Genomic DNA, 26,868 nt, shown 5'->3' on the forward strand with positions numbered 1-26,868 from the left:
GTATCAAATTTGAAGAATTTTGCAAGCGTGTTTGCCCCTGACCAAGTAGCAGCTCGGCAAAGTTGTAAAGCCGAGACCCCTCGGGCAGCCGCCCAAGAAGAGCCCACTTTCCTCGTGGAATGGGCTTTTACAGATTTAGGCTGTGGCAGGCCAGCCACAGAATGCGCAAGCTGAATTGTGCTACAAATCCAGCGAGCAATAGTCTGCTTTGAAGCAGGAGCACCCATCTTGTTTGGTGCATACAGGATAAATAGCGAGTCAGTCTTCCTGACTCCAGCCGTCCTGGAAACATAAATTTTCAAGGCCCTGACTACGTCCTCCAAGTCCCTAGTAGCCGCAGGCACCACGATAGGTTGGTTCAAGTGAAAAGCGGATACCACCTTAGGAAGAAATTGGGGACGAGTCCTCAATTCTGCCCTATCCATATGGAAAATCAAATAGGGGCTTTTACATGACAAAGCCGCCAATTCTGACACCTGCCTTGCCGAAGCCAAGGCCAAAAGCATGACCACTTTCCACGTGAGATATTTTAAATCCACGGTTTTGAGTGGCTCAAACCAATGTGACTTTAGGAAACCCAACACCACGTTGAGGTCCCACGGTGCCACTGGGGGCACAAAAGGAGGCTGAATATGCAGCACTCCCTTGACAAATGTCAACTTCAGGCAGTGAAGCCAGTTCTTTTTGGAAGAAAATCGACAGAGCCGAAATCTGGACCTTAATGGAACCCAATTTTAGGCCCATAGTCACCCCTGACAGTAGGAAGTGCAGAAATCGACCTAACTGGAATTCCTCCGTTGGGGCCTTCCTGGCCTCACACCACGCAACATATTTTCGCCATATGCGGTGATAATGTTGTACGGTTACATCTTTCCTAGCTTTAATAAGCGTAGGAATGACTTCCTCCGGAATACCCTTTTCTTTTAGGATCCGGCGTTCAACCGCCATGCCGTCAAACGCAGCCGTGGTAAGTCTTGGAACAGACAGGGCCCCTGCAGCAGCAGGTCCTGTCTGAGCGGCAGAGGCCATGGGTCCTCTGAGATCATTTCTTGAAGTTCCGGGTACCAAGCTCTTCTTGGCCAATCCGGAACAATGAGTATAGTTCTTACGCCTCTTCTCCTTATTATCCTCAGTACCTTGGGTATGAGAGGAAGAGGAGGGAACACATAAACCGACCGGTACACCCACGGTGTCACTAGAGCGTCCACAGCTATCGCCTGAGGGTCTCTTGACCTGGCGCAATATTTTTCCAGCTTTTTGTTTAAGCGGGACGCCATCATGTCCACCTGTGGCCTTTCCCAACGGTTTACAATCAGTTGGAAGACTTCTGGATGAAGTCCCAGTCTGCTTCCCAGTTGTCTACTCCCGGAATGAACACTGCTGACAATGCTAACACGTGATTTTCCGCCCAACGGAGAATCCTTGTGGCTTCTGCCATCGCCGCCCTGCTTCTTGTGCCGCCCTGTCGATTTACATGGGCGACCGCCGTGATGTTGTCTGACTGGATCAGAACCGGCCGGTTTTGAAGCAGGGGCTTTGCTTGACTTAGGGCATTGTAAATGGCCCTCAGTTCCAGAACATTTATGTGTAGGGAAGTCTCCTGACTCGACCAAAGTCCTTGGAAGTTTCTTCCCTGAGTGACTGCCCCCCAGCCCCGAAGGCTGGCATCCGTGGTCACCAAGACCCAGTCCTGTATGCCGAATCTGCGGCCCTCTCTGAGATGAGCCCTCTGCAGCCACCACAGCAGACACCCTGGTCCTTGGAGACAGGGTTATCAACCGATGCATTTGAAGATGCGATCCGGACCATTGGTCCAACAGGTCCCACTGAAAAGTTCTGGCATGGAACCTGCCGAATGGAATCGCTTCGTAGGAAGCTACCATCTTTCCCAGGACTCGCGTGCAATGATGCACCAACACCTGTTTTGGTTTCAGGAGGCCTCTCACTAGAGACGACAGCTCCTCGGCTTTCTCCTCTGGGAGAAACACTTTTTTCTGGACCGTGTCCAGAATTCGGCCATTACCTTGGTAAATACCCTCGGTGCCGTGGACAGGCCGAACGGCAACGTCTGGAATTGGTAATGACAATCCTGTACCACAAATCTGAGGTACTCCTGGTGAGGATGGTAAATGGGGACATGCAGGTAAGCATCCTTGATGTCCAGAGATACCATGTAATCTCCCTCTTCCAGGCTTGCAATAACCGCCCTGAGCGATTCCATCTTGAACTTGAATTTTTTCAAATATGTGTTCCAAGGATTTCAAATTTAAAATGGGTCTCACCGAACCGTCCGGTTTCGGTACCACAAACATTGTGGAATAGTAACCCCGTCCTTGTTGAAGTAGGGGCACCTTGACTATCACCTGCTGGGAATACAGCTTGTGAATTGCCTCTAACACAGCCTCCCTTTCTGAAGGAGTCGTTGGTAAGGCAGATTTGAGGAAACGGCGGGGGGGGGGAAGGGGGGGGATGTCTCGAATTCCAGCCTGTACCCCTGAGATACCACTTGAAGGATCCAGGGATCTACCTGTGAGCGAGCCCACTGATTGCTGAAGTTTTTGAGACGGCCCCCCACCGTACCTGGCTCCGCCTGCTGAGCCCCAGCGTCATGCGGCGGACTTAGCAGAAGAAGCGGGGGAGGACTTTTGTTCCTGGGAAGTGGCTGTATGCTGCAGCTTTTTTCCCCTACCTCTGCCTCTGGGCAGAAAGGACGCGCCTCTACCCCGTCTGCTCTTTTGGGGCCGAAAGGACTGCACCTGATAATACGGTGCTCTCTTTGGTTGTGAGGGGACATGTGGCAAAAATGCCGACTTCCCAGCTGTTGCTGTGGAAACTAAGTCTGAAAGACCATCCCCGAACAACTCCTCACCCTTATAAGGCAAAACTTCCATGTGCCTTTTGGAATCTGCATCCCCTGTCCACTGCCGGGTCCCATAACCCTCTCCTGGCACAAAGGGACAGTGCACTTATTTTTGATGCCAGCCGGCAAATATCCCTCTGTGCATCTCTTATGTAAAAGACAGCGTCTTTAATATGTTCTATGTTTAGCAATATAGTGTCCCTGTCTAGGGTGTCAATGTTCTCCGACAGGGAGTCTGACCATGCAGCTGCCGCACTGCACATCCATGCTGAGGCAATAGCTGGTCTCAGTATAATACCAGTGTGTGTATATATAGCTTTTTGGAGAGCCTCCTGCTTTCTGTCAGCAGGTTCCTTTAGGGCGGCCGTATCTTGGGACGGCAGTGCCACCTTTTTTGATAAGCGCGTAATTGCTTTATCCACCTTAGGGGGTGTTTCCCAACGTGACCTATCCTCTGGCGGGAAAGGGTACGCCATTAGTAATTTTTTTGAAATTACAAATTTTTTATCCAGGGGAAGCCCACGCTAGTTCACACACGTCATTTAATTCTTCAGAAGGGGGAAAAACTACTGGTAGTTTTTTCTCCCCAAACATAATACCCTTTTTTGTGGTACCTGGGATCACCTCAGAAATGTGTAAAACATTTTTCATTGCCTCAATCATATAACGAGTGGCCCTATTGGACATTACATTAGTCTCTTCGTCGTCGACACTGGTATCAGTATCCGTGTCGACATCTGTGTCTGTCACCTGAGGTAGCGGGCGTTTTAGAGCCCCTGATGACTTTTGAGACGTCTGGGCAGGCACGGGCTGAGAAGCCGGCTGCCCCACATTTGGCATGTCGTCAAATTTTTTATGTAAGGAGTCGACACTTTCGCGTAATTCCTTCCACAAGTCCATCCACTCCGGTGTCTGCCCCGCAGGGGGTGACAACACATTTATAGGCACCTGCTCCTCCTCCACATAAGTCTCCTCATCAAACATGTCGACACAGCCGTACCGACACACCGCACACACACAGGGAATGCTCTGACAGAAGACAGGACCCCACAAAGCCCTTTGGGGAGACAGAGAGAGAGTATGCCAGCACACACCAGAGCGCTATATAATACAGGGATTAACTAAATTATATCCCCTATAGCTGCTATATATGTATTTTGCGCCTAAATTTAGTGCCCCCCCCCTCTCTTTTTTACCCTTTTCTGTAGTGTAGACTGCAGGGGAGAGTCAGGGAGCTTCCTTCCAGCGGAACTGTGAGGGAAAAATGGCGCCAGTGTGCAGAGGGAGATAGCTCCGCCCCTTTTCCGCGGACTTTTCTCCCGCTTTTTTATGGATTCTGGCAGGGGTATTTATCACATATATAGCCTCTGGGGCTATATATTGTGATATATTTGCCAGCCAAGGTGTATTTATTGCTTCTCAGGGCGCCCCCCCCCCAGCGCCCTGCACCCTCAGTGACCGGAGTGTGAAGTGTGTATGAGGAGCAATGGCGCACAGCTGCAGTGCTGTGCGCTACCTTGGTGAAGACTGATGTCTTCTGCCGCCGATTTGCCGGATTCTTCTTGCTTCTGGCTCTGTAAGGGGGCCGGCAGCACGGCTCCGGGACCGAACACCAATGGCCGGTTCCATGCGGTCGATCCCTCTGGAGCTAATGGTGTCCAGTAGCCTAAGAAGCCCAAGCTACCACCAGTTAGGTAGGTTCGCTTCTTCTCCCCTTAGTCCCTCGCTGCAGTGAGTCTGTTGCCAGCAGATCTCACTGTAAAATAAAAAACCTAACATATACTTTCTTTCTAGGAGCTCAGGAGAGCCCCTAGTGTGCATCCAGCTCGGCCGGGCACAGGATTCTAACTGGAGTCTGGAGGAGGGTCATAGTGGGAGGAGCCAGTGCACACCAGGTAGTCCTAATTCTTTCTTAGCTGTGCCCAGTCTCCTGCGGAGCCGCTATTCCCCATGGTCCTTACGGAGTCCCCAGCATCCACTAGGACGTTAGAGAAAATTAGTGTTAAAAATGTAGTACATCTATAGAGCTGTAAATCTGAGATGTCTTAATGTAAGTAAATATTAATCCATGGTTCTTGGCGTTACCCGAGGAGTGGGTACCCGTAGCAGATACGGTAAAAAGTGAAAGGACCATTCTTATAGTTTATTAAATTTTATTCAGTGGAGGTGCAATCCAAATTTTGAACCGATGGTCCGTTTGGGCGCAAGCCATGCATCGGTAATGACGTCATTATGTCAAACCCCTTTCCATCCCCTTAGGGCAGGCTTATTAAAATTCTGATTACGTAGTTTTCTTATTTCCCATCTGAAGAATACTTATGTTACATTTCATCTTCCTAACATATCAGGAAGTGAGAGAATTAGTGAGGAGTCAGTGAGGACTTTAAGATTTTATATATATATATATATATATATATATATATATATATATATATATATATATATATATAAGAGAGAGAGAGATTAGAATAATACAAGCCAAGTTATGAATATCTACTTTGTATTATTCGAATCATGGTCATAGTCTAAGCACTGGAGTGAAATGGAGTATCACAGATGAGTCTCTGCATCCTTGACCGCATGTTCCCGGTACACTCAGCATGTCTTAGTTGTGATTATAAAGGACATTTAAACAGAATTAGCGGAATGTTATGGCAGATACTTCCTCTTGGCCTGCATTTGAATGGTTGTCCCAGCACATGCATTGGTGAGAAGCACTGTAATATTTGACCCTAACCTATATACAGTATACACCCTGGCTGATGTGGCAGAATGAACTTATAAGGAACAGGTGTAAAGATAATAAGTCAGGAGAGTGATCCATCTTGCTGTAGTCTGATTAACCTCTTCACTGTATAAGAAAAGTGGGTCTCTTCATAAGCACTGCAGGGTTTCAAATGGGGGGGGGGGGGGGGCTTACTTATAATTCCCCCTTAATAATTGATGTCAGTGGAAGTCGGGGCTTGATTATATAAATGTTTTTGGAACATGATTATGTCATTAAGCGCCCCCCCCCCCCCCCCCAACACCACAGACATGTTCAAACATCATATAATAGGGGGAGAATTAAAAGAGCTTGCTCTATGAGATTATCGGTGTCCACATACTCAGAGGGAGTCCCCTGTACAGATGATGTGACCCAAGACAAAGGTAATCTTTGGTGATTGTGTGATAACCAGGGAACACCTCTGTACTGCAGAAACCATTATAAATTCCAGGGATGGGTGAATGTCTCCCCAATCCTGCCTTCAATAAACTCAGGGGTACTGCACCAGCTCTACTAGAATTTCTGAACTGCAGGTTGAAATGGTCTGAAAGGCAAAAAATCATCTCAGGCTCTGAATCTGCCTCCCAAGCCTGGAGCCAGAAAGTTGGTTGAGTAGAAACAACTGAAAGGCAAGATTCTAGCACAAATAACAGCAGAATCCAGAGCCCCTAAATATTCAGATGCCTGACAGATGTGCAACTTATTCAGATGTCTCACAGATGTGCAACTTATTCAGATGCCTCACAGATGTGCAACTCATCACCATTGCGGACCTAGGGTTCCTTGACTGTAATCCCTCCAGTACCACTTTTTGGCAGCTATGCTGACCCAAGCACAAGCCAAAACAAGTCTCAGAAGACCACCCACCACTACCTATACAGGACCAAAGTATGGACTTATGGGCGGTGGCATTAGAGATCACAATATTGGTGGCTCTGGACAATAGCACTAAGGGACATCCACCCATATCTCCTTTAAGCATAGGATAAAGGATCAGCTATCTGCAGGTAAACTGAAACATCCATGGTATTGAGCAATCTGCAAGGGGTAAGGGCAGGAAAGAAACGTCTTCCTCTTAAACAGCATATTGTCAGGCTCAGCTGATTCCTCACTGTCCTGGATGTGAAGAACCTGTCGAACCACCACCACTGAATCATCCGCTCCATACCAACACAAGGAGTCCTTAATGTCTGAAATCTCTACCTCACCCTTCTCTTGGGAAAAGTACTCTGCATCAGGACCTCCAATTCAGACACAAGTCCACTTGCACAGTTACAGTGCAAGTGGGCTTGGTCATCTGGTTCCTTTGTCTCTCTGTTCACCTATCTGAGGGCCTGCATTCTTTGAGTGTATTCTGCTCATGTGATCCTTTATATTATATTTTGTTATGCCCGGCTCATCTTCCTCACCAAACGTACTACGTCCACCTCTCCTCTCCTACAAGCCCTTCACTGGCTCCCCTTCCCTTTCAGAATTCAATTCAAACTTCACACACTCACTTACAAAGCACTCACCCACTCCTCTCCCATTTACATCTCTGACCTTATTCTCCCTTTACTCTCCCACCCATCCTCTTCGCTCTGCTAACGCACGCAGACTTTCCTGTCTTCTGATTACTTCCTCCCACTCCTATCTCCAAGAGTTTTCACGTGCTGCTCACTTTCTCTGGAATTCTTTACCTCTCCCCCTCAGACTCTCCACCTCTCTACAGAACTTCAAACGGGCTCTCAAGACCCACTTCTTTACCAAACCCAGCCAACTCTCATCCTAACCCTCTATCCCACGCTCGGTCTACCCCATCTGTGTCACCCCTGTCTGTCTGCCCCTCCCCTTTAGAATGTAAGCTCTCACGAGTAGGGCCCTCTACCCTCATGTGCTTATCCTTTTCTTACTTTAATAGTCCTCAACTGCCCAAATCCCACAGTTTTTTGGTCACCTTGAAATTTATCTCAGTGTTGTCTACTGGTGTAGTTATGCTTAGTTACCCTGTACTTGTCCTATATTGTCTTCAACTGTAAGTCACTGCTTTCTAATGTGCATATGTACTCTGTAATTGGGCGCTGCGGAACCCTTGTGGTGCCATATAAATAAAGGATAATAATAATTATACATATTTGTCTCAGATAGTCTGCATTTTCTTTTATGAGTCCCCCCCCCCCCCCTTCCCTTTTTCTGTACGCCTCCCTTTGCTATTACAAAGGCATTAATAAAAACTGCAGAGGTAAAGCATCAGAGCCTCCACAGGACGGTGTTAAAGCAGAACTCTGCTGCTTCCAGGGCCTAGTGTCTGAAGAGTACCCGAAGATTCTCTCATTAACCATGCTTCAAGCTTGCCCTCAAACCGACATGTCTAGTGACGTCACTGAAGTAAACCCATCAAAGAAGGAGATGCTATGCTGGGGTTGTACCTTCCCACAGGTCCCAGCATAGCATCAGACACCATCCCGACAGGGACTAGTGATAGGCAGCCTTATCCAGACTGCCCCACCGAACTTCCTTCACAAGCAACCGTAGAGCTTAAATAGCCTAGTGAGGGTATCTGCCTGCTTCCAGGTGACTGGTACATTCACAAGGAACATGATAAAATGGCAGGCTGCTTGTGCTGCCCAACTAGAAAGCAGCAGTCTTGTTCAGTGGGCACAGGCTGTGGCAAATCTCTAATGGAGGCTTTATATCCGCCATACCCACATGACCAGTGTCCTTATAATGGATGAATGAAACCTCTATGTACATGAGTAGAACACCATGCACTGCAATACACCCAGAGACCGTCAAATAAGCCAAAACCGTAAAACCAATTGGGATCTAACGTGATATATGCAACCAGAATAATAGGATGTATGCTAGTGGGATAATTTAATGTTCCCTTGATGTGTAGTAACCACATGTTGTTTTCCGGCTGTCTGTGGGTGACCTACTGTACGGCATGTAGCATGGAAGACATGAACAGAGCTAAACAACCACTATGGGGTTGATTTATCAAGCAGTGAAATGAGTGTAGGAGAGCACCAACGGAGATGTTGCCCAGCAGCCACCTATCATGTTATAGAAAGGACCTGAATACTACCTAGAATCTGATTGGTTGCAATTTGTAACTTCTCCACTCTTTTCACAGCTTGATATATCAGCCCCTATATTCCAATTCTCTCCAGCCTTTGTAAGTGCTATAAGATCTTATTCACTTTTCTGCACTGCCCATTTATCAGCTAGAACCGTCTCCTAACACTGACATTGGGAGCTGTTCCCATTCATTCTTTCACAGAAACAAGGAGCGTGGTCCTCTTCCGCCTGCATGGGATCTTCCGATGGATCACAATACATCTTTCAGATAACCTTCGTTAGATCATCACAGTAAGCATAACATCTGAAAACAGCATAAGTTCACTCTCCACTGAATTTGACATATTAAACCTCTAGAACAGGCATTCCCAACCTCAGTCCTCAGATCACACTAACAGTGCAGGTTTTAGTGATATCCAGGCTTTAGCACAGATGGTTACATCAAAATAACTGAGGTACTAGTTAAGCCACATGTGGCTCAAGCTTGGCTATCACTAAAACCTGGACTGTTGGTGTGCCTTGAGGACCGAGGTTGGGAATGCCTGCTGTAGAGTCTATTGCTTCAGTCACGACAGTGCTTCCTAGGGAATAAACCACGGCTGCAGTTTTTGATGCATTTAATTGGATGCTGCACTTCAGCCCAGAAGCTCACTTCTGTCTGCACTCTGATCAATGCAAAACAAATAGTCACAAACACAGAAGTGCAGCAGGTAATACAGATGGGATGTAGTTACCATCCCGGCCGCCGGAATGCCAGCAGGAGGCCGAGGGCTATTCACACTCATGGGTGTCCACGACACTCAAGAGTGGGAGTAGAACCTGTGGCGTGTCCGCAAGGGGCTTCATTGCGCTCACCCCCCTGCCGGCATTCTGGCGTCAGTATGCTGACCGGCAGGATCCCGGCCGCCGGTCAACCATAACCAATGCATACAGATGGCTCCCACTTTCACTGATGGACATTTGATGGTACACATACATTGCATTTATTAAGTTTTCTTCAACTCCTGACAATGGTGAGTAGTCCTGCACCTTGTTATGAGCTGTATGGACCCATCTAATGGCACTGGTGCAAAACCAAGGAGCTTTATCTGCACATATATCATGTGGCCTAAATTAGGTCCATTGGGCTACAGCACATGTTCGCAAACTTGGTCCTCAGGACCCCACACAGTTCATGTTTTCCAGGTCACCTGTGGATTTTTAGGGGTATATTCAATTAGGGTCGGATCCATTCAGACAAGCATTTGTCGGAATGGATCTGACAAGGGCTATTCAAAGCCCATCTCAATTCGAATTTAAAAAAGTCGAATTGAGAGGAGAGGGGGGAGAGGCGCGGGCAGACGGGGGAGAGCAGCGGGGAGACGGGGGGACAGCCGCGGCCAGCAGCGCTGCAGGAGGATGTGTAATAGCCGCCAGACCTCAAGGCAGCGTCCACCCGGCTTCAGCAAGCGGGACCTCACTTGCTGGAGCCGGGTGGACGCTGCCGTGAGCGGCGGCTATTACACATCTTCCTGCAGCGCTGTGCTGTAAGAGCTGCTGTCCCGTCTCCCCGCTGCTCTCGCCCCTCTCCTCCTCTCGGGTCCCCCATCTCAGTTCAACCTTTTTTTAAGCCGAACTGAGATGGTCGGAAACGGGGCCAAAACCTGTCGAATTTGGCCCCGTTTCCGTCAGAAGCACGTGAATCGGCAGCTATACCGCCGATTCACGTACTATTCGACAAGTCAAATCCCCCAACTTGTCGAATAAAAATGCTGGGGACTGAATAGGTCAGAACCCCTTCCGACCTGAAAAACTCGAAAACGGACGTCTTTTCGACAAGACGGCAGTTTCGGCCCTAATTGAATATACCCCCTAGATGCGACAGTTGGTGATAATAGGATTTTGGTACTTACCAGATAAATCCTTTTCTTTGAATCCACAGGGGGCACTGGAGTACTCTTGGGATATGGATGGGGCGTTAGCAGGGATAGGCACATTTAAATTAGTAACCCTCCACCCCCTCCATACTCCTAAGATGCCTCAGTGTTTTTTACTGAGCCAAACAGGAGCGAAAGAGGATGAACAATGGAGAATTACATATAACATTTAAAAGATAACGAACAACTAGATAGTTGACACGACAATAGATAACAATCACCTTAACATTTAAGTCGGTGATAATGTGTTACCATAAGATTTACTGAACTTACCACAAGACAAGTGAAACTACTCTGGGTGGGTGTGGCCGGAGACTCTGGCAACCCCTAAGTGCCCAGCGCCATTTTGCTGACAATAGGTGCTTGGCGTCACTGTTAAACGTACTTACGGCGCTGGGCGCGGACTGTTTAAAAATATGTTTAATGATGTGTTTTAACATGTCATATGTAGTGCTCTGTGCACAATTGTAGGATTGCATGTTTAAATGTATTTATATTTAAGATGTGCTCACCTGTATTTTAAAGGGAAAAATGCACTTACTATATAGGACTGAATAAGGATCCCCTATCTTCTGCGACTAGGAAATGGCATACTAATTGCCCTCTGCTAGCAGATGTGTGAATGACAAAACCTTTTTGATGTTGGACAGTGCCCAGCAGGTAAAGGCTGGGTGTGAGTTCCTTAGAGAAAGATGTTAATCACGGGGGTTTCCTTATTACATATGTAAAGTGTCAGATTGGGTTGGGAACCTGTATTTATTTATGTAGCTGGTTTGATATATATACGAATCCTGAATGGTAGATGCAGGAAGGAAGAACATTTGTTTGGGAAATCAAATACAATATTTTGAAGCTATGTGATAAATAGTGAATGTTAAACTGCCAGGTGGGAAAGGATGGAGTATAAGATGACACCAAACGTTGTGTGACAGGAAGGAGGAAATTGCTTCAAGCACTTCTATCCTTTTAAAATGTTATTTATATTTTGTGCGATAACCTGATTGGTTGGAGAAGACAGGGAGGGCTTACCCCCCTGTGGTACTGTGTGTAGAGCCGAGATAAAAAGAGGAGGCCTGTGAGCTTCAGAGGTGTAATATACCAGTTTCATTCTGCTGTAACATCTTGCTGTACTGCTGAGCCTTTTTGAAGGCTGTATTTGGCAAATAAACAGCATCTGCCTTAATAAGACCGCTTCATCTTGTGACCAGCAGGGCTAGGCGAAACCTAGCTCCGTTTTCCGGCTGTCCGAGGTGTAACCAGCGTCTCAAAGCTCCGCCTTCGGCCTGCTACCGTGCTGTGCTTGGGCAAGCAACGTTTGGGGATTCGTCAACACCACACAGGTGTGGTAAGGTGGCGTGTCGTCGCATACAGAGCAGAACCGTGGTTCCAAACGCCACGGAAGGTTAGGAGTTTGGTGGTGAAAGCGTAAACCCGCCCACTGCGCAGTGGGTGGAGTCAGTAACAGGCGGTTACTGACGGTAAGCGGGAATTCCCTATGTGGCCAGGTCCCGTGTGACCTAAACATCCATTCTGTGTACTGGGGACGGGACGCGAAAGCGGTGAGGGCTTTCGTACGGGACCGTCCGGTCACAGAAACTGGTAACATAGCGGTGGGATAATCCCAGGCGGCTTTTCGGTCACCCGATTGGAGAAGCAGAGTTACTCAGGAGAGGAGTAACTGCAGCGCAGGAAAACGCACAAGACGGCGGACTTCAGCAGAATGTCCAAGGATGATTGGAGATTGTGTGTCGGCAGAAGGGTGTGGAGATCCCTTCCAACGCCTCCAAGAGCGTCATGAGGGCGGCGCTTATGAGCTTGGAGGAGTCCCGCCGGGCGGAGGTGAAAAGCACAGACGGAGAGGACGGACGGCCCACCAGTGGACGTTCGTAAGGAACCGGTGAGACCCACAAGCCCCGCCCCCTCTCGCAGCAGCCATGTTTCCCAGCAGTCTCTAGCAGGGCCAGGATCCCAACGTCCCAGGGGGGGGGCAGCACGGATACCCTAGCAGATCGGCTAGCGGAATTGGGGGAAAGGGCAACGGAGCAAGAACGCATGCTTGTCATTTGGATGTCGCATGTGGAGCGGGCACCACAGGCCGTGGTACCCCGGGAGCAGTTGTCCACTGCTGTACACAGATTGGGATGCATTCGGTTTGCCAAGTTTGCAACCAGTGATGGGGATATTGATGGACATTTACAAGTTTTTGAAAGGACTTGTAAACTACATGATTTACCCAAGTCGGAGTGGGTGAGACACCTTTTGCCCACTCTGCATGGAGAGGCCTTGGAGGCCTAACGAGTAGTGGCCACGGAGGACTGTGGGGATTACGACGAAGTCGCGAAGGCTCTCCTCCAGCGATTCTTCATCACTCCAGAGTCGTACAGGAAGAAATTCAGAGACTTGCCCAAGAACCCTAACAGCACCCATGAGTAGTTCGCCACCCAGCTGCGGCAGTACAAGGTGAAGTGGGTGAAGGATTCTGAAGCCACTACATGGGACGCACTGATCGACCTGATCTGCAGGGAGCAGTTCTATCGTAGGTGCGCTCCAGAAGTGATAGAGTGGGTGCTAGACCGGGAGCCACCCAGCTTAAAGATGGCTGCCCAGTTAGCCGACAAGTATGTGGCAATTCGGCCACAGGGGCAGAAGCACCCAGCCAGCTCCAAAAGACTGTACCACCAGGGGGACACCCCTCTTCAGCTCATCACCCCCCAAAGCAAGCATCTTCCAACCCGGGTGCTCTTGGCCAGCAACCGCACCGCAGTGTCCTTGCAAGTGATCAGAGATCATCGGTGCCACGACTGGAGAAGAAGTGCTACGACTGCGGGAAAATCGGACATCTGAGGATGAACTGTTCCGCACCCCAGACTCGCGTTCCAAATCAGAGTGCTGGAGCCCGGATTGCTTGTTTGACGAGTGGAGATGAGCCTACAGAGACTGTTCCCCCTCCAGTCAGTCCGATGGAGTGTGGCGAGAAACAGGTGTACTCTGCGGAGAGAGTCCCTACACAATATGTGGAGGCACCTGCAGCCGGTCCACGTGGGACCCCTGCAGGGGGAAGGCCTAAGACACTCTGGGGCCTCAATAACTGTGGTGGGCCCCCACCTTATAGATCCTGCTGCAGTATTGCAGGGGCGCACTGCCAAGGTCACCCTGGCAGATGGAACGGAGAAAGAGGTTCCCATGGCAAGAGTCTACCTGGTGGGGTGCTGGACCAGAGTTGCGAGAAGTTGCCGTCATGGATGGTCTCCCAACTGATGTGGTCCTAGGAAATGATCTGGGTGGTGGGATCGTCACCACGTTTGCTGGCGCCATTCCCCGGAGTCAAGTTCCACAACCACCGTTGACATCAGCTACTCCAGCACAGCTCAGCGGAAAAGACTACAGCTGCTAGACAACTGCCAGCACAGCCAACCACAGTCTCAACCAGCCCAGAGGAAAAGATTACAGTGGGTAGATCGGCACATCGACCCTGCATGCCTTTTGCCTCTGGTATGCCTATGTCCCCTAGCAACGCAGATGATGTGGTTTTCAGCTCGCTTGATCCTGTGGGGGTGCCCAATGATGCTCCTGACCCAAGTGGTTTGCCAACTACGGCGGTGAGTGGGTTAAGGTACAGGGTAGCCAGGAAAGTGGGAGGGGATAGACCAGATAGGGAATGTGTCCAACTGGTCCCCCCAGGGAATTTTCCTGCGCAACCAGTGTCGGTTGCCAGCGAAATCCCTTTGGACAGTAACAAAGCCTGAAGTGCCTGACACAGACCTTACCCTGGTCTGGAATGTCGGATGACGCCCAGACCAACTGTAAGGCTGGTGCCATGCGTTGGCAGCTGGGGCACTCCAGCGGTTGTGTTGTCTGTGGGCCTCTGCCCATAGAAGAACCCTTACAGCAAGTTGCTGTGGACATAGCAGGTCCCTTGCCTGTGCACAGTAGATCGGGGAAGACACGCAGCCTCCCTGTGGTGGATGCCACACAGGATCCCGAGGCTGGTGGTCTGGCCGACATCACTGTGATACAGGTAGCGGACAAGGAGGTAAGTGTAGGCCTAGGTGACAGGGTAGGTTTTCCGAGTCATAGGTCGACAGAGGAGGACTAGAGGGCAGGTCTGACAGTTAGGGCAGACAGTTGTCAGATAGGAAAAATGGAGGTGAGAGTAGCCAATGGCGCTGTATGAGATGGCCGGGCTTGCCGAGAGAGGGGGAGGCTATTGGAGTCCCCTACTGACTCTGGAATGGTTCGTTCTAGTTGAAGGATTAGCTCCCCCTTTTTTGGCACCCAATACCTGTGACAACCTACTGCTAAGGTGTCAATAACTAGTATCGGCAGTTGAAAATTAATTTTTACTGATAAAAGACAATATAAAAATAAGAAACATAAAAAGCATATAATTAATAGCTTAAGAACATGTGCATGAACGATACTGGCAGGAAAAAGTCATACCGGTGAGGGCAAATAGAGCCGCAGGTGTAGAAGCAAGGTATCCCGGGAAATACCCTGCTTAGGCTCCAGAGATTAGTCCCGCCAGCCGTAGATGAATGGTTCAGGATGTCCGTTGGTGATGAGAAGAGGCACAGCAGGGCAATGCTGACGCGTTTCGGGACTGTCCTGTCCCTTTTTCAAAGCAGATTGCCCCTTGTGCTGTGTAGTGGTGCATTTATAGTGCTGGAGTTCAGAAGACACGCCCCCGCTCGGTTTGCCGCTGACTTCCGGTCTGACGTCACCGGAAGTGGCCGTTTCCGGAAGTGCTATTTGCGTTCCACCCGCGATTTTGTGTTCCACGGACTGGAAGTGGCCGGAAATGCCACCGAATCCTCAGAATTTGATGATGTATAGGAGTAGAATCCACCGAAAATAGATTAAATCAAATTAATAATCAGTAGGTTTCATGAAGGAGCTAAGATGCCAATACAATTAAAAGGGGTTGTTAATGAAAGAATAGATCAAAAATATATATCATTTTAGAGGGAAATAAGATTGAGGATGGACAGTTTAAAGGAACCATTTGACTTTAAAGTCCTGATTTAACCCGTTGGGTGTGAGTGTCATTAGGTTGAAGATAGTTTTCATTTCCATTTTTGCAAGTATTTTTTCTATATTTCTGTTTTTCCAGGAAGCTTTGGCATTTGAAAGTCCCATAAATTCTTTTATCGCACTAGTGGAGCATTGATGTTCTAGTCGAAAATGTTCAGACAGGTGATGTGTCGGAAGGCCTTTCTTGATATTTCGGAGATGCTCACCTATACGTGTTTTTAAGGATTGTGAGGTGCGGCCATTGTATGTATGATTTATTACAAATACAAATGACACCAAACATTGTGTGTGATAGGAAGGAGGAAATTGCTTCATGCACTTATATCCTTTTAAAATTTTATTTATTTATATTTTGTGCGATAACCTGATTGGTTGAAGAAGACAAGGAGGGCTTACCCCCCTGTGGTACTGTGTGTAGAATTGAGATAAAAAGAGGAGGCTTGTGAGCTTCAGAGGTGTAATATACCAGTTTCATTCTGCTGTAACATCCTGCTGTATTGCTGAGCCTTTTTGAAGGCTGTATTTGGCAAATAAACATCATCTGCCTCAAGAAGACCGCTTCATCTTGTGACCAGCAGGGCTAGGCGAAACCTAGCTCCGTTTTCCGGTCTGTCCGGGGTGTAACCAGCGTCACCAAGCTCCGCCTTTGGCGTGCTACCGTACAGTGCATGGTCAAGCAACATTTGGGGATTCGACAACACCACACAAGTGTGGTAAGGCGGCGTGTCGGCGCATACAGAGCAGAACCGTGGTTCCAAACGCCACGACAGGTTAGGAGTTTGGTGGTGGCAGCATAAACCCGCCCACTGCGCAGTGAGTGGAGTCAGCAACAGGCGGTTCCTGACGGTATGCGGGAATCCCCTATGTGGCCAGGTCCCGTGTGACCTAAACATCCATTCTGTGTACTGGGGACGGGACGCGAAAGCGGTGAGGGCTTTCGTATGGGACCGTCCGGTCACAGTGGGCATCCAGTGCCCCCCTGTGGATTCAAAGAAAAGGATTTATCTGGCAAGTACCAAAAACCTATTTTCTTTTTCATCCACTAGGGGTCACTGGAGTACTCTTGGGACGTACCAAAGTTTCCCCCTTGGGCGGGAGAGCTGGCTGGCATCTGTAACACTAGACGGCCAAAACTTGATGCTAATGCCGCAAACGTATCAATCTTGTAAAAGCGCACAAACGTGTGTACTAATGACCATGTAGATGCACGGCACAGTTGCGTCATGGAGACCCCACGATCTGCTGCCCATAACGTTCCCACAGAACGCGTGGAATGTGCTGAAATAGATGCAGGCGGTTGTAGACTAGCATGAAAATAAGCTTGACGAGTGGTCAGCTTAATCAATCTAACCAAAGTCTGCTTGGAAGCTGGTCAACCTATCCTGACTGCATCATAGAGAACAAACAATTTATCTGATTTACGTACTGTTGATGTTCGGGCTACATAAATGCGAAGCACGCGTACCACATCCAAAGTATCTGCAGTTTCTGAACCCTCTGAAAAAACAGGAACTACGATTGGTTGATTGATGTGAAAAGAAGATACTACCTTTGGTAGAAAAGCGGGATTCGTCCGAAGTTCCGCTTTGTCATCATGAAATACTAGATCCGGTGCTTTGCATGACAACGCACCTATTTCTGAAACACGCCTTGCCGAAGCTAAGGCTAGGAGAAACACTGTTTTCCAAGTTAGAAACTTAACATTCACTTGCTGTAAAAGGTTCAAAAATTGAAGAATGCAAAAAAACTAAAACTAGATTCAAGTCCCATGGAGCTGTAGGTGGTATAAACGGAGGTTGAACTCTAAAGGACACCTTGTGGGAAAGTGTGAAGTGTTGGCAAAAGAGCCAAACGCCTTTGAAAGAAAATTGACAAGGCAGAGACCTGGACATTTAGTGTCGCTAAACGTAGTCCTCCATCTAACCAGTCTGTAAAAATAGCAAAAGACGGGTTAACTTGAAAGAAGATGTCAGAAACTTCCGAGCTTCACACCAACCAATATAAGCTCACTAAATCCTGTGATAACGAGCTGCTGTAACTGTCTTCCTAGCATGTAACATGGTTGATATAACCGACTCTGGAATGCCCTCTCGTCTTAAGAGAGCGGTTTTAACAGCCACCCCATCAAACGCAGCTGTGCTAAATCGCGGTAAAGAAACGGACCCTGTTGCAGAAGGTCTGGACATAGCAGAAGCGGCCACAGATAGTCTGCGAGTAAACCGCAGAGATCCGAGAACCACGCTCTCCGAGGCCAATGAGGCGCCACTAGTATGACAGTCGTGGACTCTCTTTTGATCCGCTTTAGCATCCGAGGAAACAGCAGAAATGGTGGAAAAAGATATACGATGCTGTAAGGTCACGCTATTGTGAGAGAATCCACTGCCTTTGGATCTCTTGTTCTGGACGCATACTTGGGTGTCTGATGATTTTGGCGAGATGCCATTAGATCCACCTGTGGGTAACCCCACCCCTGGACTAACATCTGGAACACTTCTGGATGTAAGGCCTATTCTCCTGGATAAAAATCCTGATGACTGAGATAATCTGCTTCCCAGTTGTCCACTCCTGGAATGAACACTGCTGACAATATCACTTGGTGATACTCGGCCCAATTCAGGATTCGAGCAACTTCTCGCATGGACATGCGACTTCGAGTCCCTGCTGGTTTGTTGATATATGCGACTGCCGTCGCATTGTCTGACTGAATCTGAACAGTCCGAGACTGGAGTATGTGAACTGCCTGATGCAGAGTGTTGTAGAATGCCCCGAGTACACAGTAATCTTTCTCGGTCTGACCAGAGACCCTGAAATGGACGATGTAGGATGACTGCACCCCAACCTCTGAGACATGCGTCCGTCGTTAGAATGATCCAATTCCAGACTCTGAACCATTTTCCCGCGGTGAGATGTTCTTGGAGCCACCAGAGTAGTGATACTCTGGCCCGTGGAGACAAACGCACCATCTGATGAATTTGAGGAGGAGAGCCTGACCACCGTGCTAGAAGATCTAACTGAAAAGGACGTAAGTGAAATCTTCCAAACTGGAGTGCTTCGAAAGACGCCACCATTTTTCCTAACAGTCGAATGCACAAGTGCACGGAGACTGTCTGTGGTTTGAGCACTAACTGTACCAGATGACGAATACTTTGTGCTTTCTCTTCTTGCAGGTAAATTCGTTGATCCACCGTATCCAGAATCATTCCTAGAAATTGAATTCTTTGAGACGGGACCAGGCTTGTTTTTTTGAAGTTGACAATCCAACCGTGCAGAACTAGTACACTGTACGTCAGTAAGGCATTTTGAAGACGTATTTGTTGAGACGAAGCCTTGATGAGAAAGTCGTCTAAGTACGGAACTATTACCACTCCCAGGGATCTGAGATGAGCAATCATCACAGACATCACTTTTGTGAATACCCGAGGCGCTGATGAGAGGCGAAACGGTAGTGCTTGAAATTGATAATGGTTTTGTTGTACCGCAAACCTTCAGTACGCCTGATGCAGTGGCCAAATTGGAATGTGTAAGTACGCATCCTTGAGATCCAACGAAATTATGAATTCCTGTGGTTCTAAACCTGCAATCACTGACCGCAGGGATTCCATCTTGAATCTGTAGCAAGTGACGTACTGATTGATCCCCTTTAGGTTCAATATCGGTCTGACTGAGCCGTCCGGCTTTGGTACTACAAAAAGACTGGAATAAAACCCTTGAACGTGTTGGTGTACTGGTACCTGAAGTAAAACTGCTGAATCTACGAGAGACTGAATAGCGGTCTGCAGAACTGCCCTCTTGTCCACTGACACAGGCAGACCTGTCTTAAAATGCAGCATCGGTGGTAGACAATCGAACGCTATTTTATAACCTTTGAACACTAAATTGCGGATCCACCCATCTGTGGACGTCTGAAACCACGCAAAGAGTAATGTTTGAAGGCGTGCTCCCACAACTGAAGATCTGAGATGGGCTGGAAGCCCGTCATGCCACTGGTTTGTCAGCTGGCTTCGTGTCTTGACGATGGTTAGTGGTTTGTTGAAAACCACGTCCTCTACCACGTCTACTCTGTACGGTTGTTCTTTGAGCACGGCCTCAAAAGAACTGGGGTCGAAAAGATTTGAATGCTGGTCCAGCGTATTTCCGTTTAGGAACTGGTGTGGGCGACTGTAGGAAAACAGACATTTCCCCCCGTAGCCTGAGAAATCCATTTGTCCAATTCAGGACCAAATAACATATCGCCAGTATAAGGCAACGCTTCTATTCCTCGTTTTGACTCAGCCTCTGCCTGCCAAGAACGCAACCAAAGCGCCCGTCGGGCTGCAATTAGTGAAGCTGAGAGCCTATAACTAACCTGTCCAACGTCCACAGAAGCCATACCTAAATACTCAGCCGATTCACAAATGTGATCAGCAAGAAGTATAAGCTGGTCTGAGGAAAAACCTTGTTGTATGCCTAACTTGAGCTGTTTTGCCCATGCAACCACAGCCTTGATAACCCAAACTCCAACTAAAGCAGGTCTAAGCAACACTCCTACTGCTGTATACATGGACTTAAGCATGGCTTCTAGCTTACGCTCCGAAGGGTCTTTAAGCGTCATTGCAGTTGGGACTGAAATGGTTAACTTTTTTGACAGTTTGGAAACGGAGGGATCCATTGGTGGAGCATTTTCCCATTTAGTGGTCATAGACACATGAAATGGGTAGTTAGACAAAAACCGCTTTGGCATCGAAAACATATTATCTGGTTTTTCCATGCTTCCGTTAACTGCTTATTAAGAGAATCTGAATAAGGAAAATACAAAGTCGCCCTTTGTTTTTTAGCAAATAAAACTTCATCCTTTGTCAGAGGCTCCTCTGTCTCATTGAAATCTAGAACCTGGCGCACTGCTCTGATAAGATTATCAATGCCCGGGCTATCAGTGACCTCACTATCTGACTCTTGTCCCAATTCACCTTCCTCCTCTTCCTGCTGAGATATCAGGTCTGGCATTGAATCATCAGAATGCAAAACAGATGAAATTGGTAAAGTGTGAGACAACTGATGACTACTTTTAGGAATTTAACTTTGTAAACCCGGCAAAGTTCTAGAAATCTAAGCGCCTTGAGTCCTATTGGAGAAAGAGCGCTATATAAATAAAATAATTATTAAATATCCTGAGCCCACTCTGGCTGCTCAGACGGCATTAACCGTGAATCAGACTTAACCGCCTCACGGTCTTTCCGTGCATCGGACAACTCTGATCTCAAATCAGCCATGACACCTGCCATCATCGCCCAAGGAGGATCGGGGCAAAGGTCCTTATCTGGACCTAAATTTGCAAGACACTGTGCAGGTGGAAGTTCCACCCCGTAACACACTATCACAGACATCGCAGATAAGCTGCTTCTTTGATTTTGCATTAGTTTTACTCATCATGCACACAGACAGACAGGTATACAGTGAAACACAAGCCCCATGATTTAGTAAAAAATTTAACTAAAGTGTGTATAAGCCAGAAGTGCACTGCACTTGGTACACACTAAAATCTGTTAAATAAGTGCTTCACTGAAATTCCTACTAACACCCTTGCCCCCTCCAGTGGCCGTGTGTTGTAGGACCGACACCAAATTTCTGTAGGAAGAAACAGGAAGTCATGTAAGATGGCGTCCCACCATGTGCTTTGTATCCTTTTAAAAAATAGAAGTCTGGAGATCCCTCCAAACGTGCCCTCTCTGGTGAGGCACAAAAAAACCACTGAGGCATCTTGGGAGTATGGAGGGTTACCAATTTAAATATTTAAATGTGCCTATCCCTGCTAACGCCCTGTCCATATCCCAAGAGTACTCCAGTGACCCCTAGTGGATGAAAAAGAAATATAGTGCTCCTGCCAGGTGACCTGGAAAACGTGGACTGGGGACCGAGTTTGAGAACTAGACTATATTATCAGTGTGCCGGACTATCCCCAAAGAAGAGAGTTATGTACGTACATAATGTGTGGAAATGATTAGCAGCATACGCCAGGCTGACAGCAACATCTGGCACTCAGTGAGTGAACTGCAGCTGCCTTCAGTCTCTGCAACACGACACACCAGTGAATGCACGTAATTCGACCAGTAAGTGTAACGCTCATTTTTGGACAATTTCTCCAATATGCTCTTCAGAGAGGCGTCAAGTGATCCCCTGAGTACAAAAGAGGAAAGAAAGGAGTAATTCATAAACCATATTACCTACCAGACAACCAGTGTCCAATATTTCAATTTAGTAAACAGTAGAACTAAATCATATTTCCTACTGTAATGGGGTTAACAGGTTCTATCTTTGGGGAAGATGCCATGATGTGTCTACGGACATCCTGGGAATGTCCATGTGCCAAGACTATCTTGGCCAGTATGATGCTACCAATAGCATTCAGACCTTTTTTCACAATGCTCGGACGTATGGTCATCAGAGGATGAGGGTCAATTAGAAGACAATTCTACGGGATCGTCATAGCTTCAACAAGGAAGAGATCCAAGATCCTTGAGCGTCAGCATTCCATCTTCAGTTCATCCGGGAGAACATCATGCACCATCTGTAAGGAGGAAATCTTCGGGGAGTGCATTACCCGCTGAAGTAATCGTCTTCCCAGTTCTCCACTTATGAACACGGCTCATATCACCGGAATATATTGTTTTGCACAGTGCATGATATTGCTAGTTTTCTTCATTGCAAGGGAGCTTCTTATGGCTCCCTGATGGCTGATGTACACTACTATGGCTGATTAAAACAGTACGGAAGGTGATCCCGAACTAGCGCGTTTTCCACGTGGCTGTTTTATGTATTATAAGATATTTTAAGTATACTTTTTTTCACAATATAAAATGTGCTGTAATCCGCATGAGATGGACATACCGAATCACGTAGTAAATTTCCAGGCAGAGTATTCTCATGATGAACGCACAGGTTTCCAAAACACTGAGCTGCAAAAGTATTAGAATGCTGTTAAGATATGGGACAAGAACACACAGACATAAGCGCAAACACATTTCACAGATTAACTTACATCTGACGATTCCAAAGGGGGCATAAGTGTTCCAAAAAGAGGACCTGTCAGGTTCTCCCAAAAATGAGGCCTGGGGCAGAAGAGTTAAAACCCATTAGAATACTGCGATGCATGTTCCATCGCAAACGTACCATTATACAAACACAATACTCACTTGATTCTTAATACTGTCATTGCACTATCACGACGATCTTGCCACAAGGCGTGCAGAAAGGCGATCGCGGATCGATGTAGTTGCAAGTTGTACCAAACTTGCTCAGTCTGCTTGTAGTCTATTAGGTTCAACACGACCTGTAGACAGCTCCACTGCCCCAGGCTGTATTCCTATGGAACATGTGCAAAGGTAAAGATACAGTCTTATATAAACTTTACGTCAGGGGTCTTATTACACACTACAGCATGCAGCCATGGAAACTTCAAGGATGGTGGTTAAAGAACAGACATACCAAATATATCATAACAAGAGTTATGGTAGACTTACCATGGTTAACTCTGTTTCTCTGAAGTCCACAGTATCCACAGGATTTACAAAGGATTGCAGGTGGCATCAGAGGATTGGGCACCAAACGGTTAAACTTTTGGGCTCCCAGCATGCCTCAGTCCAGCCTCCCTATAACCCCACCTCCTGGCCCAGGGAATTCAGTTTGTCATAAAGCCCAAGGTAGGAGCAGGATTAGATTGAGAAGGGACCTATTCAGGCGAAAAACACACACACACATTTCCATACCATAAGGAAAGAGGGTTAAGTAAGTGTAAAGTTCCTCAGATCAGGTGCGTCAGGGTGGGTTCCCCGTGGATACTGTGGACTTCGGAGGAACAGAGTTAACCATGGCAAGTCTACCATAACTCGTTTACTCTTTCAGGCTCAACAGTAGATCCACAGGGTTTACAATGTGATGTCCCAAAGCAACAATTAAGGGAGGTAACGCTCCCAATTGGACAGGAGAATCCTACGCCAAAACGCAGCATCCTGAGAGGCAAAAGGTATCAAAGGCATAATGTCTCACAAATGTATTTATGGATGACCGTATGGCTGCCTTACAGAGTTTCTCAGTTGAGGCACCATAGTGGGGTGCCCATGAAGACCCTACTGAATGGGTAAAATGGGCAGAGACATTATTCAGAATAGGGAGACTGGCTTGAGAGTAGGCTTCTGAGAAAGTCTCCTGAAGCCATCTAGCCAATGTTTGCTTTTTGACAGGCCATCCTCTCTTGTAGAATCCATATAAGACAAAAGAGAGAGTCTGTTCTTCTGATGGCACAGGTACGATCCATGTAGATCCTTAGTGCACGAACTACGTCCAATTTTGTTCCTCCCACAGAGAGATAAGGTAATTGGAAGGCTGGAACTACTATTTCTTCATTAAGATGGAATTTTGAGACCACCTCAGGAAGATATCCAGACTTGGTTCGCAGAACCGCTCTATGTGGATGAAATAGCAGAAATGAAGGGCAACAAGAAAGTGCTGTTAAATCGGATACTTTTCTAGCTGAAGCAACTGCCAGAAGAAAGAGAACGTTAGCTGTTAACCATTTGAGGTCTACTCGTTGCAAGGGTTCAAATGGGGCAACTTAAAGCACCCTGAGAACCAGTCCTATGTTCCAATGGGCTGTTGGAGGTACAAATGGATGCTGAATGGGAAGTATTCCCTGGAAAAAAGTGTGACATCTTGTAGATTTGCAATTTTCTTTTAAAACCGTATGGTTAATGCTGACACCTGTACCTTCAGGAAGGTTAGGCAGAGACCATGGTCCATTCCAGCTTGAAGGAACGCTAAGAATCTCGAAACTCTGAAGGATCTTGGGTCATAATTTCTGGCAGAACACCACTGAAAATAAGCATGCCATATGCGATAATAGATGCGAGCGGAGGATGGTTTCCTTGCTTTAATCATCGTTTGAATTAACTCCTGTGAAAAGCCTTTCGCTTTTAGAATGGATGTTTCAAGTGCCATGCCGTCAAAGACAGTCGGATCCAGGTGTGAATAGAGACAGGGACCCTGAATCAGTAGATCTGGTCGTTGAGGGGAACAGAGAGTCCACGGATAGCCTCTGCAGATCAGTGTACCAATTTTGTCTGGGCCACACTGCAGCTATTAATATCACGGTGCCCCCTTCCTATTTTAATTTTCGGATCACCCTGGGCAACAGGGAGATTGGTGGGAAAACATATTTCCAGATGAAGTTTCCATCTCACTGACAGGGCTGCCACGAAGATTGCTTCGGGATCCCTTGTTCTTGACCCGTATTGCTGGTACCTTGGTTGTTCTGACGTGAAGCCATAGGGCTGTAACACACTACCCGGTTTTCCCCGGAAGGCAAAAAGCCGGACAAACTTTGTCCGGCTTTTTGCCATCCGGCAGAGTCTTTCACACACAACGGTTTTGAGCCGTGAGCATGCGCAGCAGCAGACACGGCTTGAAAAAAAAAAAACGTGTGTGAAAGCTCCCCTTCACACACACTGTTCTCTGCCTTCAAAGACGGCACGGCCCCGGACCTTCCAGTGAATATTTCCAGCTACAACCCGGCAGCCAGGCCGGGGCCGTGCAGTGTGAAAGGAACACATTGCGCAGCATATTTCTCTGCAGCACGGCAGCAGTAAAAAGCCGGGTGGGATTTTGCCGGGCGGCGGTGGCCGGCGTGTGTGTTTCAGCCCTTAAGGTCCCCTTCCGGCAATCCCCATTTGTTTACCAGAATCTGGAAGCCTTCTGGGTGCAGGGCCCATTCGCCTGCCTAAATGTTGTGCCGGCTAAGGAAGTCCGCTTCCCAATTTAGGACTACGGGTATGAATACTGCGGACATGATTGGATGATGAAGTTCTGCACACTTTAATGTGCGGCTTACCTCCTTCATTGCCATCCGACTGAGAGTGCCTCCTTGGTGACTGAGGTAAGCTACTGCATTGGCACTGTCCGTCTGAATCTGAACCGGTTTGGTACTTGCAGCCCACCTATATAATCATAATTGAAAATGTCATGTGAAATTGGCAATGGAGCCGCAAATGCCGACATGTGTTTCCCCAGTGTGATTTTTCAAGGCCATAGCCTGCTCTGACTGGTCAGAAGGAGGTGTATAAACTCCCGAGAGAATATTTTGTTGATAGAAAGGAAGGGTTCAGTATGATTTACCGACAGCCAAATACCGACATGAGTTTTTCTGGGTCAATGTCGACACAGGTCAACGTGGGCGCCGTCTAAGTGTACCGCTGCGCTCCCCATGCTTGGAGTCACCATTCAGCGGGACAGAGGGAACAGACAATAATGGGTCTGCAGCATGTCTAACACCCCCCCATATCCCCTAAACCTAGGCTAGCAAACCACATGACCGTTGACTGATGCTTAGACAGTGAAGGACTCTGACCGAGAAAGTTGGTAAGAACAGAGGAAGCGGGGTTACAGGAAGAGGAATCACTTTCTGCCAGTGATCAGTATCCTCCTGTGTCCCCTTACTTCTAAAAAGGATAGAAAACAATCATTCCACCCAAATCACACCTTAATATCAAATACGTTCAGCTCTGATGAGCTCCTGAAACAAACATACTCATCTACTAGCAGTTGGTGTTTTTTATTGAAATTTTGCTTTATGTATAAGGTTTAGTGGTGCCCTAGCTATAAAACAGAGCAATGCGAGCCTAAATTACCATTCTGCCTTTAGCAGTCAAAAGTATAGCAATAAACAGAGGCTCTAAAGACCACTTAACATGGAAACGTCCTCACCTTATTTCCACTACTGGTATCCTTGACCTCCAAGTTCAGGAAGAGCTCAATGAGACCTGGCTGAGTCTCCACAGCAACCCGGAGGAATTCCAAAATCACGATCTTGGTCTGCAAGTCCTCTAAGCTATACTGCAGGCGGTTGAGGAAAGCGTCCCGGATAGCGGCTGCATCACTTCCCAGGCAGGCATACACAGACATAGGAGCCACCTGCAGGCAACAAACAGTACTATACATCTAACAGTTCTATTACAGCAGATATATAGTTATGAAAGCTTGTTACTAAGAAACCAGGTGCAAATGAGATGTAACACTGTAACAAATCAGATATTCTATGCCACAGGTTCTCAAACTCTGTCCTCATTACCCCACACAGAGCATGTTTTGCTGGTCTCCTCACAGAATCACAAAATAAATAATTAGCTCCACCTGTGGACCTTTTAAAATGTGACAGTGAGTAATTACTACACCTGTGCATCTGCTGGGTTACCTGCAAAACATGCACT

At 47.5% G+C, this 26,868-nt stretch overlaps 1 protein-coding gene across 2 annotated transcripts in view; it reads right to left on the reverse strand.

Moving 5' to 3' along the window:
* Window positions 1-26,868, reverse strand: part of NUP188 (nucleoporin 188) — a 168,171-nt gene that overhangs the window by 55,716 nt on the left and 85,587 nt on the right. For both annotated transcript variants that reach the window (XM_063936489.1, XM_063936488.1), the window contains exons 26-30: window positions 26,366-26,572; window positions 22,804-22,973; window positions 22,650-22,719; window positions 22,499-22,566; window positions 21,595-21,787 (exon numbers count right to left, since the gene is read on the reverse strand). In XM_063936489.1, the coding sequence (XP_063792559.1) occupies window positions 21,595-21,787; window positions 22,499-22,566; window positions 22,650-22,719; window positions 22,804-22,973; window positions 26,366-26,572 (708 nt within the window). The remainder of the gene's footprint in view (window positions 1-21,594; window positions 21,788-22,498; window positions 22,567-22,649; window positions 22,720-22,803; window positions 22,974-26,365; window positions 26,573-26,868) is intronic.

This window comes from Pseudophryne corroboree, chromosome 8, assembly GCF_028390025.1.
Source record: "Pseudophryne corroboree isolate aPseCor3 chromosome 8, aPseCor3.hap2, whole genome shotgun sequence".
NCBI classification, from domain to species: Eukaryota; Metazoa; Chordata; class Amphibia; order Anura; family Myobatrachidae; genus Pseudophryne; species Pseudophryne corroboree.